Below are 13,883 nucleotides of genomic sequence, written 5' to 3' on the forward strand. Positions count from 1 at the left end.
TTGTTACCCTCCAGTTACGGTACGTGGGTTGATTTCCAGTCCTGAGATTACGGCAATTTGGCCTGTTTGTTTCCTGGGGTGTCTGTGCACAGCCAGACCGACACTCTGCTCAATGATGTGGCCTTGAGCAGGAGGCGGAATTTAGAAAAGTCCGTGACAGGGACAAGAGAGGCTGAAAGTCTGGGGATCCTTGTCCGCCTCCATCCACGCCACCCTGTTACCTTTGGCCCGACAGGGAATGTCCACCACTTTCTCCATCTCTGCTGTGATGTGTCTCTCTGGCTCCTTGACAAACTGAGGTGGTTCTGCAGAAGGAAGGACCAGGGGAGGGGATCAGAGCCATGCTCCTTTTGATATGGCCATTGTGCAGGTCGCCCTTCAGTAGGCCCCAACCATGCTGCCCCTACCCTTGGGGGCGTCCCAGCAGCCCCACTCCTTCTCACCCAGCACAGACAGGTAGGCTCCACGGATGACAGAAGGGACGCTGCTGCTGCGCAGGACGGCCTCGCACTCGTAGTAGCCGGAGTCGCTGCCCGTGGGGTTGGGGATGGTGAGCCGGCGGTTGTAGTCACTGATGCCACCAGACAGCAGCAGCCCATCCTTCCTCCAAATGATGTGCAGCCTGATCAGGGGCCTGACAGGGGCGAGGGAGGCAGGCGCTCAGCCACAGCGAGCTCCGGAGGCCCGAGGGGCAGGGTGGGAGGTAGTGAGGAGTGTGGGCCTGGGGGCCAGGCCTCCTGGGTTTGCCCACCCCCTGGCCACTTTCTAGATGCGAGTCCTTGGGCAAGTGTCTTCAGAGCTCTGGGCCTCAGTTTCCTCATCTGTACAGTGGGGGCGACTGTGCCCACCCGGGGGTTGTTGTTGGGATGGATGCAGGAGGGCAGGTGAGGCACGTGGCCCAGGACCCGGTCCCCGGGAACAGCGCAGTGCACAGGGCTCTCATGGGCAGCCTCCCTGTGCATCTGTCTTCGGCTCTCCCTGGGTGCTGAGCCCCAGCCAAACATAAGTCAGGGGACAGGGAGGCGTCGGAGGTGAGGGAAGGCGACAAGGAGAAACCCAGGGTTTGGAGATGGGGAAACAAAGGCAGGCAGGTGGCCATCTGCACCCCCCAACTTCGGGGAAGGTGGCGATGTGAGCTGGGCCCGCTTTCCCACCGTCACCAAGCCGGCACCCCCAAGGCCCTGAGATTCGGTTTGCCCAGCTCTTATGTTCAGCACCTGGCGGGTCCCCGGGGCCTGATCTGCTGAAGTGGGGTGTGCTAATTCCACGGGGTGTTCAGAGGACCCCATGGAGAAGGGGTTCCGTGGTCGAGCAGGCTCGGGCCACACTGGCTGTGTGGGCTGGGGCAGGCCTTTCACTGCGGGTCTCGTCTGCTTCCTGCCCCATCGCATCCCGGCAGCCCGTCCCATGCTTGTGAGAAGTTTGGGTCCCCAGGAGTGTACTAGCAACGCTGCGACAGGGACAGGCTCTCCTGGAATCTGCAGCTGAGGTGACCTCAGGGTCATCGGTCTAACTCCCCAGCCATCACATCAGATCATCTTTCTGAGCATCTATGACGTGTGAGGTCAGGCTGGGTCCAGCCTTCCACCCGCCTGCTGACTGGTGAGGAAGGTGCTCAAGTCACTCCCATCTTACAGCCAAGGAGACTCAGGGTCTGGGCATGGCAGCGAGCCTGCGCTCGGGGGCCACCTGTTGCATTTCAACCTTGCTATCAGCCAGCAGGTGACCTTGGGCAGGTTGCTTGCCCTCTCTGGGCTTTGGGGTAGTGACACCTATGCTGGGTGGTGGTTGTTGGGAGAAACGAGGAAGGGAGGGTCATCCGTGGCTGGGAAGGACCGCAAGTGCACCGGACCCCATGTCCACCCTCCTGCAGAGTCCATCCTCTTAACCACCACGTGAACGCTCTCCCACACGGCTTCCCTCTGGCACACGCCTGCACGTGAGGAGGGCTCTGCGGGTAGAGGTGACCTGCCCCCTCCAGGCTGCCGTGAGGGTTGGAGGGAGTGGATCCCCCACCGGCCCCAAACAGCCTGGGCTCAGATCTGCTGCTCCACCAGGTCCAGGGCTTGGCCTCTCCTCCGGGCCACAGAGAATGAGCCGGGACAGTAGCTAGCATGTCCACCTGTTGTTCCTCCTCTCGGCTAAATTCTCCATCTCCTTTCACAGGCCCTCATATGATATGGCTTCTGGACCTTTCTGAATCCTGACCGGTCTCCTTGGAGCCCACGGGAGCAGCCGCGGGATCCAAGAGTGAAGGGGAGAGAGGGGAAGCATTACCCACCTGGCGTTGGCCACACACTCCAGGGTCACCTCCGAGGTCCCGGCCACCACGCTGGTGTTCTTGGGAGGGATGATGATGGTGGGGGCGATGGGGTCTGCAGGGCCCCCTACATCTGGGGAGAAGTTAGAGGTTAGCAGGGGACAGAGCTTGGAAATCCCACCTCTGCAGGGCCCCCATGAGAGGCTGATGCCCGAGAGACCTTCGTCCTCACGGAGTGGGCAGGTGGCCACGGGGCAGCCGCCTGGGCAGCCCCAGAGCCGAACCTCCACACAATGGCCCCAGGGACCCTCTCCCCTCTCCTCCTCCTCTGCTGAGGGTCTCCACGCAGTGTCGAGGGAGAGCCCACTGAAGACCGCAAGGCCTGCCCCCTCCTCCTGTAATGCAGCCCGTCCTCCTCCTCTGGTCCTGTTTTTTGCCTTCAGATCCTTTCCTGACCTGCATGCATCTTGTCGGCTGGCTTCATCTTCCACCAGGACGCAAACTCCCTGTACTGGGCTGAACACTGTCCCCCTAAGTTCCACCTATGGCAGCTGTGAACGTGACCGTATTTGCAAAGAGGGTCTTTGCAGATGTCACCAAGTTCGGATGAGGTCCCACTGCATCAGGGTGGGCCCTAAATCTAACACGATGTGTCCTTAGAAGAAGAGGGACGTTTAGACACAGAGACACAGACACACAGGAGGAGAAGGCCACACGAAGACAGAGGCGGAGACTGGAGTGAGGCATCCACAAGTCAAGGAAGGCCAAGGATTGACAGCAGCACCAGAGGCTGGAAGAGGCAGGAAAGGAGCCTCCTCTGACCCTCCAGAGAGAGCCGGGGCCACCGACACCTGAACTCGAGCCTTCCAGCCTCCAGCACTGGGAGAGCAGACGTTCCTGGCGCTAGAGCCACCAGCTTGCGGTACCTGTGACAGCGGCCCTAGGAAATCCACCCATCCCAGGGGCAGGGAGCTCAAGGGTCTCTGCTTTGAACTGAACTGTGTCCCCCCAGATTCCCACGTTGAACCCCTATCCCCAGGTGACTGTATCTGGAGAGGGATTTTCAGGAGGTCACTGGAGTAAAGGAGGTCATGATGCTGGGGCCCTAATCCCCCAGCGCTGGCACCCTGACAAGAAGACGAAGGGACCCCCGAGCTCTCCCTGCCATGTGAGGACACAGCGAGAAGGCGGTCATCTGCAGCCGGGAAGAGAGCCGTCAGCAGAAACCAGGCCTGCAGCCAGCCTGGTCGGGGACGTCCAGCCTTGGGGACCGTGAGAAATAAGTGTGTGGGTTTCAGCCCCCGTCTGCGGGACTCTGACCGCAGCCTGAGCTGACTGGACGGTCTTGCTCACCCCCACCTCTCCAGCACAGGAACGATGTCTGCACACAGTAGGCTCACAGATATTTGTTAGGTGAATGAATGCATGGAACTGGAGCTATTGCTGGATAACTTCCAGAGAAGGTGACTGAAATTAAAGAGAACTTATCATGAGCCAGCTTTATTAGCACCAAACAACTCAGCAGCCCAAATCTTCTAAGAGAGGCCAGACCATTCCCTTTTCTATGTTTTGAATTCTTTAAGAAGTGGCCAGTTCTTATCTCGGTGGGTCAGCACAGGCCCAATATTGGCAGAAACTCCAATATTCTCTGTACACCTGCCCCCCAGCTCCTGAAAATACAACCACAGAGGACTTTTCCTCTCGCAACAAATCTATCCAGTTGGCCCCTTTCCAGTAGGCTCCGGAGGCGGCAGCTGGAACGACATGCATGGCCCTGGGGCCACAGCAATAGGACATCCTAATGGGGAGGGCACACGGTGGCCCCATGCCGCTCTGGGCCACTCCTGTGGGACCCCAGCAGGTTTTCCTGCCTCGCCTCCAGGCCACAAGGAAGCTCCAGGCCTAACCGGAAAAAGCCAGGTAGGATGGGAGTAAAATGTAAAAAATAAAATAAAATGAAGAAGGAAAAAAGGAAGCATATAAAGCAAAATAATTGCAACAATATAAAAGCCTCATGTAGGTGCCATAAAGAGCAATCGGATTGAAAGCTGCTGATATAGCTGAATCCATAAAAGCGTGCTCTAAGTAGTTTATCACGTGCCGGGCGTTCAGGTACCGGGCCAGATTAATGGGGCACGAGGAGGAGACAGACGGTCAGAGCCCAGGCGGCGAGCCGCACGGTGCGGCCGGGTAAACAGAGAGCCCTCGGAGTTGAAAAATACGAGGGTCACCCCAGGACCTCGGCCAGCTGGCTGGTCGGCTTTGGGAGGGGAGAAGGGAGGGAAGGGGGGAGACCCACACCCACCCAGGGACTACAGGGGGTCACGCCCAGGCCCAGGTGGCAGCCTGTGGGACCGGAGAGGAGGCACCGGTGATGCCCCGGGACCCTGGACCCAGTGAAGGAGGCCTGGGGGTCAGGAAGACCACTCAGCACCTTGCTCTGCCCCAGGCAGGCACTTCATTCCACTGAGTCTCTTTTCTCAGCGGCAAAATGGGGATGAAAATCACCTCTTCCCAAGGTGTGTGGGGTCAGCCCCCGACCCCACAAGTCTCTTCTGAGCGTGTGCCAGCGATTCCCCACCAAGCGAGACGGGCAGGGGTCTGTCCTCACGGACTGCTGGGTCTGGGAGGAAGTCAGATGGGTGCTAAGACTTTTAAAGGTCTAAAGACGCCCGTGATGGCGCTGGGAAGGAGGGCCCCATGGGGCGGCTAAGCGGGTCGGGGGTGAGCACCTGGCACATGGGAGTGTTCAATAAAGCACAGTCCCCTCCTGGGGATCTGCCTCCCTGTGCTCCGGGAGAGCCTCCTTGGCCCCACCCCCCATCCCATCCGGCCTCGACCAAGTGAAGGACCCAGGGGCCACCCAGAGGGGAAAGTCACAGACCCTCAGGGGGCTCTTGACTGAGGGAGAGGGTGCACGTTAAGTGCTTCAGGAGATCGAGCCTCAAGTGCTCCCTGGGGGCTCACAGGAGGTGGGGAGCTCGACTGGACCTGAGAGGATCCAGAAGGAGTGAAGGATGTTCTAGAATGGGAGCCCTGTGGGAGTGAAGGTGTGGGCCCTGTGCTGGGGTAGCCCTCGGAGCACCCGGAGGGATGAGGAAGGACAGTCACGGAGGTGGCAGATCCTGGCCCTCGTGCTACCCTGTCCCCAGCCCACGCCCCTTCGCCTCCAGGAGAAAGCGCTAACTGGTTGCAGTGCTTTTCCTGGCCGAGCCCAGATGTGTCCTCTGAATCCCTCTTAACACAGTACACTGCCAAGCGTAGATCAGAGCTGGCCTAGGAGTTGAAACCCATTTTCCATCCCTGCTAGGGGGAGTAAAGGCAGATTTGACTGGGAGAGGTTAGATCAGGGTCTGACTAACTGAGGATTTACAGGTCAGCCTGCGGGCACCTCGGTGGGCATCACAGAGGGGATGACAGACAGGAGGACACAGTCGACAGGGCCTGGTGATGGTCTGGGGGTGGAGGGAGACAGTGGGGTGATGAGGGGATTGGAGACTAAATGCCTGGAGATGGGGCCCCCTTTGCAAAGAAAAGTGACGCCCAGGAGGACCTGGTTTCCAAGTTGGGAGATGAATCTGGATTTTGACACGCTGAGTTTGAGATGGTGGGGGGATGTCTGAACGGACCTGTTCAAGAGGAGACGCCCAGAGACTCGAGGCAGGAGCCCCGGCTGGTGAGGGGGACGGAGCAGCCGTTTGTGCAGATGTGAGGCAGAGGATGGAGAGCTGGGGGGGACCAGGCAATGGGGGGCGGACAAGGAGCTGAGAACCAGGCTTGCTGGGCTTGTTCACTTCAGGGGAGAAGGCGCAGCGATGGGGACGGGGAGACCGTGAGAGACAGTGTGGGCACAGGTCCTGGATCTCCAGGCACAGGGTGCCCGGGAGGGCATCAACAGTGCTGTGTCCGGGGTGGTCAAGGAGCACCAAGGTGGAGAGAAGCTGGTGGATTTGCCACTAGGAAGGACCAGTGATGGGGGAAGGAGACGGCATGCACAGGGCTGGGGGAGCAGGGGAGCTGGCAGCAGTGGGAGGTAAAGGCTGAGAGGGTTGAGGGCAGACGGGGGTTCAGAGGACGCCTCATGGAGTGGAAGGAAGGAGACCACAGGACGCCTTTCAGTGTCTGGCAGAGGGAGTTTCCCATGAGACTGCGCAAGGCTGGGCCCGAGAGGATCTGGGGAGCGTCTAAGGCTGCAGGTTTGTGGCCAGGAGACCCGGTCCCCCGCCTGGTGTGTCCGTTAGCAGTTACTAGCAAATGTCACTGGGAACTAACTTGCTTCACCTCTGCGGCATCCGCTTCCTCCGTGCTCTCATCTGTGACTTGCGGATGACAATAATGACCTGCCTCCAGTGCCTGTCATACAGATGGACTTGGCGATTCCCGCAGGTGCCTGGATGGCGCCCAGCACACGGGAGCGCTGGAAACGGAAGCTCTTGGTGTGAGGGGAGGGCCATGGGGGACACTCGGGGCAGACTGGGGGTGTCAGAGAGGCCGAGGGGCGGCAGGGACTTGCCCTCAGCAGGCACGCCTTCCAGTCAAGTGTTCTCTGCTGGCGAAGGCTGTGCCGAGCCATCTCCTTGCTCCCGGGTCTCCGATGACCGGCTAGGGTGAGGGGACAGCCTGGCTGAGCTGAGGGACGGAACGCCGGACATCTGCCTTATTAGTGCTCTGGACAGTGGGGTGAACGGGGCCTCAAAGGTCAAGCCAGGAAAGTCACACGCAAACCAGAGCCAGGAGGAGTGGCATCTTCCATGGGGGTTCCTGACGTGCTCGGGGCTGGAAGGAGCAGGGGGCTCCCCAGACGGGCAAAGTCAGATCCTGCTGCCCCGGGACGATTTTGATAACAGGCACAAGGAGAACACCCACCGTGACCCATTCTCCCGGAGTCACCTCATTTAGTCCTCCAACCACGCTGTGCCATTGGCATCACATTACAGATGAGAAAACTGAGGCCCCGGGACCATGTGACTCACTGGGCCACAGGTCAAATGAGTGGTGGGGTGGCGAGATGAGCCCCTCCCCTCCTGGGCAGGTTCCAGCCGCCCACGAGCTTGGACCGCCCCTCCAACACAGGGGCCACGAGCCACAGGTGGCTCTGAGCTCTGGAAATGTGGCTGGTGCCCTTTGATTTAATGGGATTTAATTATATCTAATTTACATTTAATTAAAAACAGATCTCCAAATCAGTTATTAGAACACTTTTTTAAGCATGTGTGGAACAGTTTGGGCCTGGGACTCTACCTTTTCAGCTGTAAATTTTATGAAATCTAAATACAGATCACATATTTCAGATAAAAAGTTAGCATCCAAATTGAGAGGCACCGTAAGGGGAAAATACACATGGATTTCGAAGACTTGGTACAAAAAAAAAAAAATAATGTAAAGTGTTTCATTAGTATCTTTCTATTTTGAGTGTATGTTAAAATGGCAATATTTTGGCTATGTTAGGTTAAATAAAATATATCAATAAAATTAATTTCACCTGTTTCTTTTTCCTTTTTTAAAAATGGGGCTACTAGCAAATTTCAAATTACTTATGTGGCTCCCAGTATATTTCGATTAGACAGTGCAACTCTGATCCCTGGGTGTGGGGCCACCACCCAGGTGTGGACTTTTCAAGAGCTGTGACAGTCCAAGTGAGGTCACCAGGGTGATACCCGGGCAGGGGGCAACTCTCAGGGTCACTGGCCTTGCTCTCTCCTTCTCCGTTTCTGAAGAGCATAGGCGTCTCCCAGGAGGCCGCTAAGAAAAGAGGAGGGAGGAGGGGGGAGGGGCGAGGCTCGGGAGTCAGACAAGGGGAGATGGGGCCGGTGGCAGGTGAAGTGGCAATTGCTCCTGCTGAATCGGCTGGCAGACAGGCAGGCTGGGGGATTTGTGTCATGACAGGCACAGGGTTTTGGAGTGCAGTCGCTCGTGGGAGAAGAAATTAGCTGAAAATCAGCTGATTCTGTTCTCAATCCAGCACAAATCAGCGCGTGAGAGCAGGAGGCGAGGGTGATGGAGTGGCAGAAACAGGCAGCCGAGGGGGGCCTGGGCAGACGTGGGGGTCGGGGGCCCTCCTGACGCCCCTGGGCTGGTCAGGGTTGGGGGGATTGACATGGAGCAGAGAATGAATGGACCCCACAGTGGGCCGGGAGAGAAGCTGGTTTACTCCCACGAGCAGGTTAGGTGCTGGGGTAGGAGTACAGAGTGGGAGGCTCCAACCTCTGCTCTAGGGTAAACTGAGTCACTCAGGAAGATGTCTGGCCTTGACTCGGACCGTGAACATGGCCTGTTACCAAATGACTGGATTCCATTAGACTCCAGGTAGTCTGATCAGTGAAAACTACGTGGGGAAAAGCATCTCCCTTCAATGATTAAACTTCTTTTCCTACAGAAATCGCAGCCCCAGGCAATGGGCTGGGCCCCAGGCTGCCGAGACTACACTGAGACCCTGGCCCAGGTCAATGTCAGAGGTTATACGTGTGACTGTGATAGGTCAGTATCCAATATGGAACGCTCCTCCCTGTACCCAGGTCTCTCTCTCGGCAGACTGGAGCCTGGGGTGGGGAGGGAGAGAACTCTGCAGAAATGAGAAGCTGTTCTGCTGGTGCTCATAGGAATGGGCATGGTAGGGGCTGAGGAATGTTCTGGGCCCTTCGGGCAACGTCACACAGAGGCTGGGACTGGAGGAAGGACACGGGGAGGTTCTGTGCTGACCTGAATCCTCATTTGCTGCCGGTGGGTGCGTCCCAACTCAACCATGGATGATAAATGAGACTTGCTTTTGGAGCAGGAGTTGTACAGATGTGGAGGGATGTGAACATCTGGCTCCCCCAGCTTGTGTGGTTGCTCGGCTGCTGCGGGAGGCTCTGGCCTCATCTCACGTGCTCCGTGATTCCCAGCCTGCGCCTGCTGCCGGAGCCACCCCACCCACCTGCTCTATCCCAGGGATGGAGCACGGAGGGAGGGGCCGGCCTGGCCGGGAGAACCAGGCAGGGTGGGCATCCCCAGCATTTCCATCATGGCTCAGAAACCTGCCTTCAGTCTCGGGGGGACAAATACCTCTTTGCCGTAGGAAACCCAAGGAGTCACCCTTTAAATTTGCTACCTTCTGCCACTGGGAGGGCTTTGCCTCTCTCTTGCAGGGCACGGGGTGGTCTCAGGGGATGGGCAGAGGGGCACGTTTAGGTGGGCGCCTGGGCAGAGAGCCGTGTGCCCATCAGAAAGGACGTCCTGGCTCTGAGTGGAAGCAGCGCTTTTTATATGCCAGCTGAGCAGAGGCAGTTGGTGTGTTTCTTTAAAAACTTCCCATCTACTGGCATGCTCTCCCTTCAGCACCTGAGCCCGAGGGGCGGCTGTAACCCACACAGGCACACGCTCTCTCCTACATCCACGCTCTCCCCAGGTCTCCGGTGGCCCCGCTAACAACCAGGCTGGCATCCCCTCTCCTGATGCAGAATCTCAGACTTGCCTCTGCCCTCACACTCACCCCAGCTGCGTCTCCTCCTCTTCAGGAGGTCTCCTGCCCCGCCTCCCCCTCCACCGCCATTCCATCTTCCCAGTGACCCCCTGGAGCCCCATTCCCAAGATTTAATGACACGCTCCGCACTCGGTCCCAGGCTCTGCCGCTTACTTACTCTCCACCGCGAGCGTGATGGGCTGGCTGGTCTTGTTGTCCCCATTCTTGTCATTAACAGCCTGCACGTAGTAGCGGCCTGCGTCGGGAGCCACCGTTGACAGGATGACAAGGGTGTTCTCCAGGGTGATGGCTCTGGGAAGAGGAAAAGGACTCCTCTGACAGGGGCCTCAGGGGCTCTGAGCATCCAGCGATGGGTGCAACAGGGACCTGAAGCAGGTGGCTGGACCAGACCTCCCCCCGCAGCCGCCTCTCGGAGCCCCTCCTCCAGCACACCCCCAAAACCATTTACTGCCTAAACTCCAGCCATGTGCAGTTTGTAGAGAATCCAGCACACTGCCAGCACTGGGGGTCAGACCCAAATACAGCACATGCCCAGAGCGCTGAGACCACTGTCCGCGTGAAGCTTCCTGCCCCCACCCCAAGCCTGCACTAGGGGTCTGAGCTCCTGCGGGATTCTGCCCTTTTCCCTGTCATAGCATCAACGGCTGTGTGTGGTTATCTCTACATCAGCAGCATCCGGACACTGAAAAAATGTCTTGGAATGAATGAATGAATGAGTGAATGATGAGTGATGATAATGAATTTAGAAATGAGCAGGACCATTCCAGAACCAGTGCCTTCACCTAATCCTAAATTTATTTAGGTTGATTCAAAGGCCACAGGTTGACGGAACGCAGACTCCTGGGGTCACATCTCCCTCCAACCCCTTCTTAGGGTATCAATTTCCATCTCCCTGAAGCCAGTCAACAAAAGTGGCATTGTCTGGGCTGACTGAGAGGAGGAAAAGAGGCTGGCCGGGCAGTGGGGTGCAGACAGGGGCTGTTTACTTCTAAACTGGCTCCCTCTGCTGAGATCCCCTCATGGAGCCCCCAGCACCCAGGTGTGCAGGCAGAGAAGAGGGGCTGGTCCAGGGGGGCAGCCGGGGACCCAACTCGATGTGGGTGAAACAGAGCCGGGAGCGCTGCCTGGGCCACTCTGCCCGGCTCCTCCCTTCACCCGTTCTCCCCGTGACAAGCAAAACCATTAGTTTGTCAAGTCTATCTCCAGATTTTAATGTGATGTGCCCGAGACAGCTGTTCAACATCCTTAATGTTAGTTTAACAAGGACAAATCCAGTTGAATTCTTTTCAAATTTTCCCATTAGATGAATGTTACAGAGTTTTAAACACGCTCTCAAATAAACATCCCCACTAACGCCTCTCCCAGCCAGGGTACGCTGCGGTCCCCTCTCTCTTGGTTTTGGGGGTTCATGTGTTGAGTCTCACACCGTCAGTGGAGCTCCGAGATGTAGGAAGGCAAAGACCTCCTGCCCCAACTCTTGGGTACCCTAAGATGGCCTTTTTCTTTTTGAAGACCTCTTTTAACTACCAGTTAGTGGGGTGATGGGAGGTGCAACAGAGCCAAGCTAAAATATTTTAAAAGTGGCAAAACTGGGACAAGGATGGTGACCATTTCCCCACGTGAGTGTCTCCTGCAGGGACCCTTGCCCTTGAGTGTAGCTTGCAGGGGTGGGCGAGGGTTGGGGGCAGGGAGGCTGGGCTCTGGGCGGGGCAGGGGTGAGCTCTGGGATGGAGCTCCGCCCCAGCCTCTTAGGAGCATGTCACCTCCTCCTTGCCAGGCCTCAGTTTCCTCCTCTGTGCAAGGGGCAGAAGCAGATGCTTGCGAGGGTTCCTTCCAGCTCGGAGCGTGAGCGAGTCTGATTCCTGTCGCTCCTTCTGTTCTTTCCCCACCGGGGCCTGAGCCTGTCCCCCTCCCTCTCACACGGCCCTCACCTGGCACATGGGCCAACGTCACGGCTAATCTGATGCTCAGCAGTGCACTTGGACCACGCGGTTCCAGCTTCCCCAGCCACTCCCGTTGCCAGGGCATCATGTGAGCAGGTTGAAGGAAGCCTTCGATGGGTGGGTGCGCTGGGCAGGGCCTGGTCCCACTCTCCGGCTCACCTGCATCGCCTGAGCCCCCTCGTGGCCTCCAGAGAAGGCGGCTCCCACCTCCAGTTCCTTCTCTCCTAGAGCAGGAAGACTCTCCCCAGCCCTGTCCTCTCCTTTAGCTATATCTCGTCTATATTATGGTGGAGACTTCCAGGTCAGGGATTCTCAACCAGGGGTGGCTTTGCCCTCCAGGGGACATTTGGCAACGTCTGGGCAACCTTTGGCTGTCACAGTTGTGGGGGTGCTAAAAGCAACTGGTGGCAGAGGCCAGGGATGCTGCTGAGCATCCTCCATGCACGGGACAGCCCGCACAGTGAATGAGGCCCTGAATGTTGACGGGACCACGACGGAGATATCCTGTCCTAGGTGGGATGGCGTGTCGAGGTGGCAGAGATGGTCAGTGTCCACCTCAGTTTCGGGAGCCCCTTCCACGGATACAGACGGTCCCTGACTTACGATGATTTGACTTGCAATTTTCTGACTTTACGATGGTGCTAAAGCGATAAGCATTCAGTAGAAACTGTGCTTCAAAGTTTGAATTTTGATCTTTTCTCAGGCTGGCGATATGCAGGTTTACCAGGACATAAGCCCGTCGTAAGCTGAGGAAGATCTGTACCGTAGTTGTTGAGAAGTTGGGGGCCGCCCTTCCCAGCCCCCTTGTATCCAGATGGGGCAGTGTGGCTGAGCCGGGGGATACGGAGGAAGGGATGTGCCCCACTGCTAGGCTGAGACCACAAGAACCCCTGCACGATGCCCACGTTCTTGCCCCCCCCCCCCCGTCAGTGCAGGGCAACGTGGAAGCCCAGTGCTGGTGATGGCAGAGCTCCCACAGCCAGGGTCCCTGAATGACTGTGGAGGAGAGGCCCCTTCCCATCCCTCGCCCATGGGGGGACTTTGAGCAAGAAATGCACTTCTATGTGCTGAGTCCTGGGATTTGGGGGTCTGTCTGTTACTGCAGCTGGCACTGCCTCGACTAGCACGAGAGGACAGTACTCTGCACCGGGGCCCACAGGGCCTGGGTTCGAGTCCCGAGCGTGGAGTGGAACAGGGGCAGAGGGATTGCAAAGTGCTGATGGCCTTATGACCTGTCCTCCCTCTGCCCTCAGCAGGTGGCTGAGGTCCCTGGGCTTACAGCCTTCGGCAGGATGACCATCCCCTTGATAGATGGTTCTGGAACAGGGCCGTACCTCACTTCCAAAGTGCACAAAGCTGTTCCTGGCACCCAGGAGGCTTCCAGCCTGCTGCCCCCAGATACACCTCCACGGAAAGAAGCTGGCAGGAGAATTCTTGAGGGGCGTGGACATCAGGGCTCAGGCGAGGGCTGGGTTATATTGTTCAGCCATAATTCTCTGGTTTCAATTGACTAGGTCTTTCCCGCCTCTCTGACTGGCCCAGCTCCCATCCCACCTTCCGGCCACAATCCTATTAAGCCAGCCCTTTTTTCTCGACTCCATGGGGGCACAATTGATAATTTAATTAAGAATAAAATAAACCGTCTGAGAACCTGCCCAAAGCCCCCAGCATGTGCCATGGTTAAGAATCTTGTCTCCTTTTCAATAATAAGCACCAGGGAATGGGCGAGGCATTGTAATCGTCATCGCTGCCCCAGCAGGGAGAGCGGCCCTCTGTAGATAGTGCACACTGTCAGTGCCCCGCGCACCCCTCTGGCTGATACCGCTCATCAGATATGTATCTCTGGCAAACAGACACCAGAGAATTTGCTTCCAGGGGCCTTTCCTCTCGTTATGAATATTAATTCACTGCAATTGCTGGACAAAATCACCATGGTGCTCTAGTCCGTGTTTGGTAAGAGTGATGGAGAGGGCAGGAAGCAGTGGGTGTGACCATGAAGGTGTGCATGTGTGCATGCCAAGACTGCTCTGTCCGGGTGCCAGAGGCTGCTGGGAATAAAAAGAGGGTGAGGACGGAGATCAGGAATGAAAAAAGGAGGTAGAGAGGTGTTAGGAAAGGGATGATGGAAGTGAGGTTGGAGAAAGGTTTCATCTACTGCAGCAAACATAGTGGATAAAGGCCTACATGCCCCATTGGCACAGCCACGGGAGACATCGCC

The 13,883-nt window shown here is 57.4% G+C and overlaps 1 protein-coding gene across 2 annotated transcripts in view; it reads right to left on the bottom strand.

Moving 5' to 3' along the window:
• The window catches only part of SDK2 (sidekick cell adhesion molecule 2), a 273,296-nt gene that overhangs the window by 82,922 nt on the left and 176,491 nt on the right, over positions 1-13,883 (bottom strand). For both annotated transcript variants that reach the window (XM_046677439.1, XM_046677438.1), the window contains exons 5-8: positions 9,880-10,013; positions 2,282-2,393; positions 444-634; positions 222-305 (exon numbers count right to left, since the gene is read on the bottom strand). In XM_046677439.1, the coding sequence (XP_046533395.1) occupies positions 222-305; positions 444-634; positions 2,282-2,393; positions 9,880-10,013 (521 nt within the window). The remainder of the gene's footprint in view (positions 1-221; positions 306-443; positions 635-2,281; positions 2,394-9,879; positions 10,014-13,883) is intronic.

This window comes from Equus quagga, chromosome 11, assembly GCF_021613505.1.
Source record: "Equus quagga isolate Etosha38 chromosome 11, UCLA_HA_Equagga_1.0, whole genome shotgun sequence".
In the NCBI taxonomy this organism is placed as follows: Eukaryota; Metazoa; Chordata; class Mammalia; order Perissodactyla; family Equidae; genus Equus; species Equus quagga.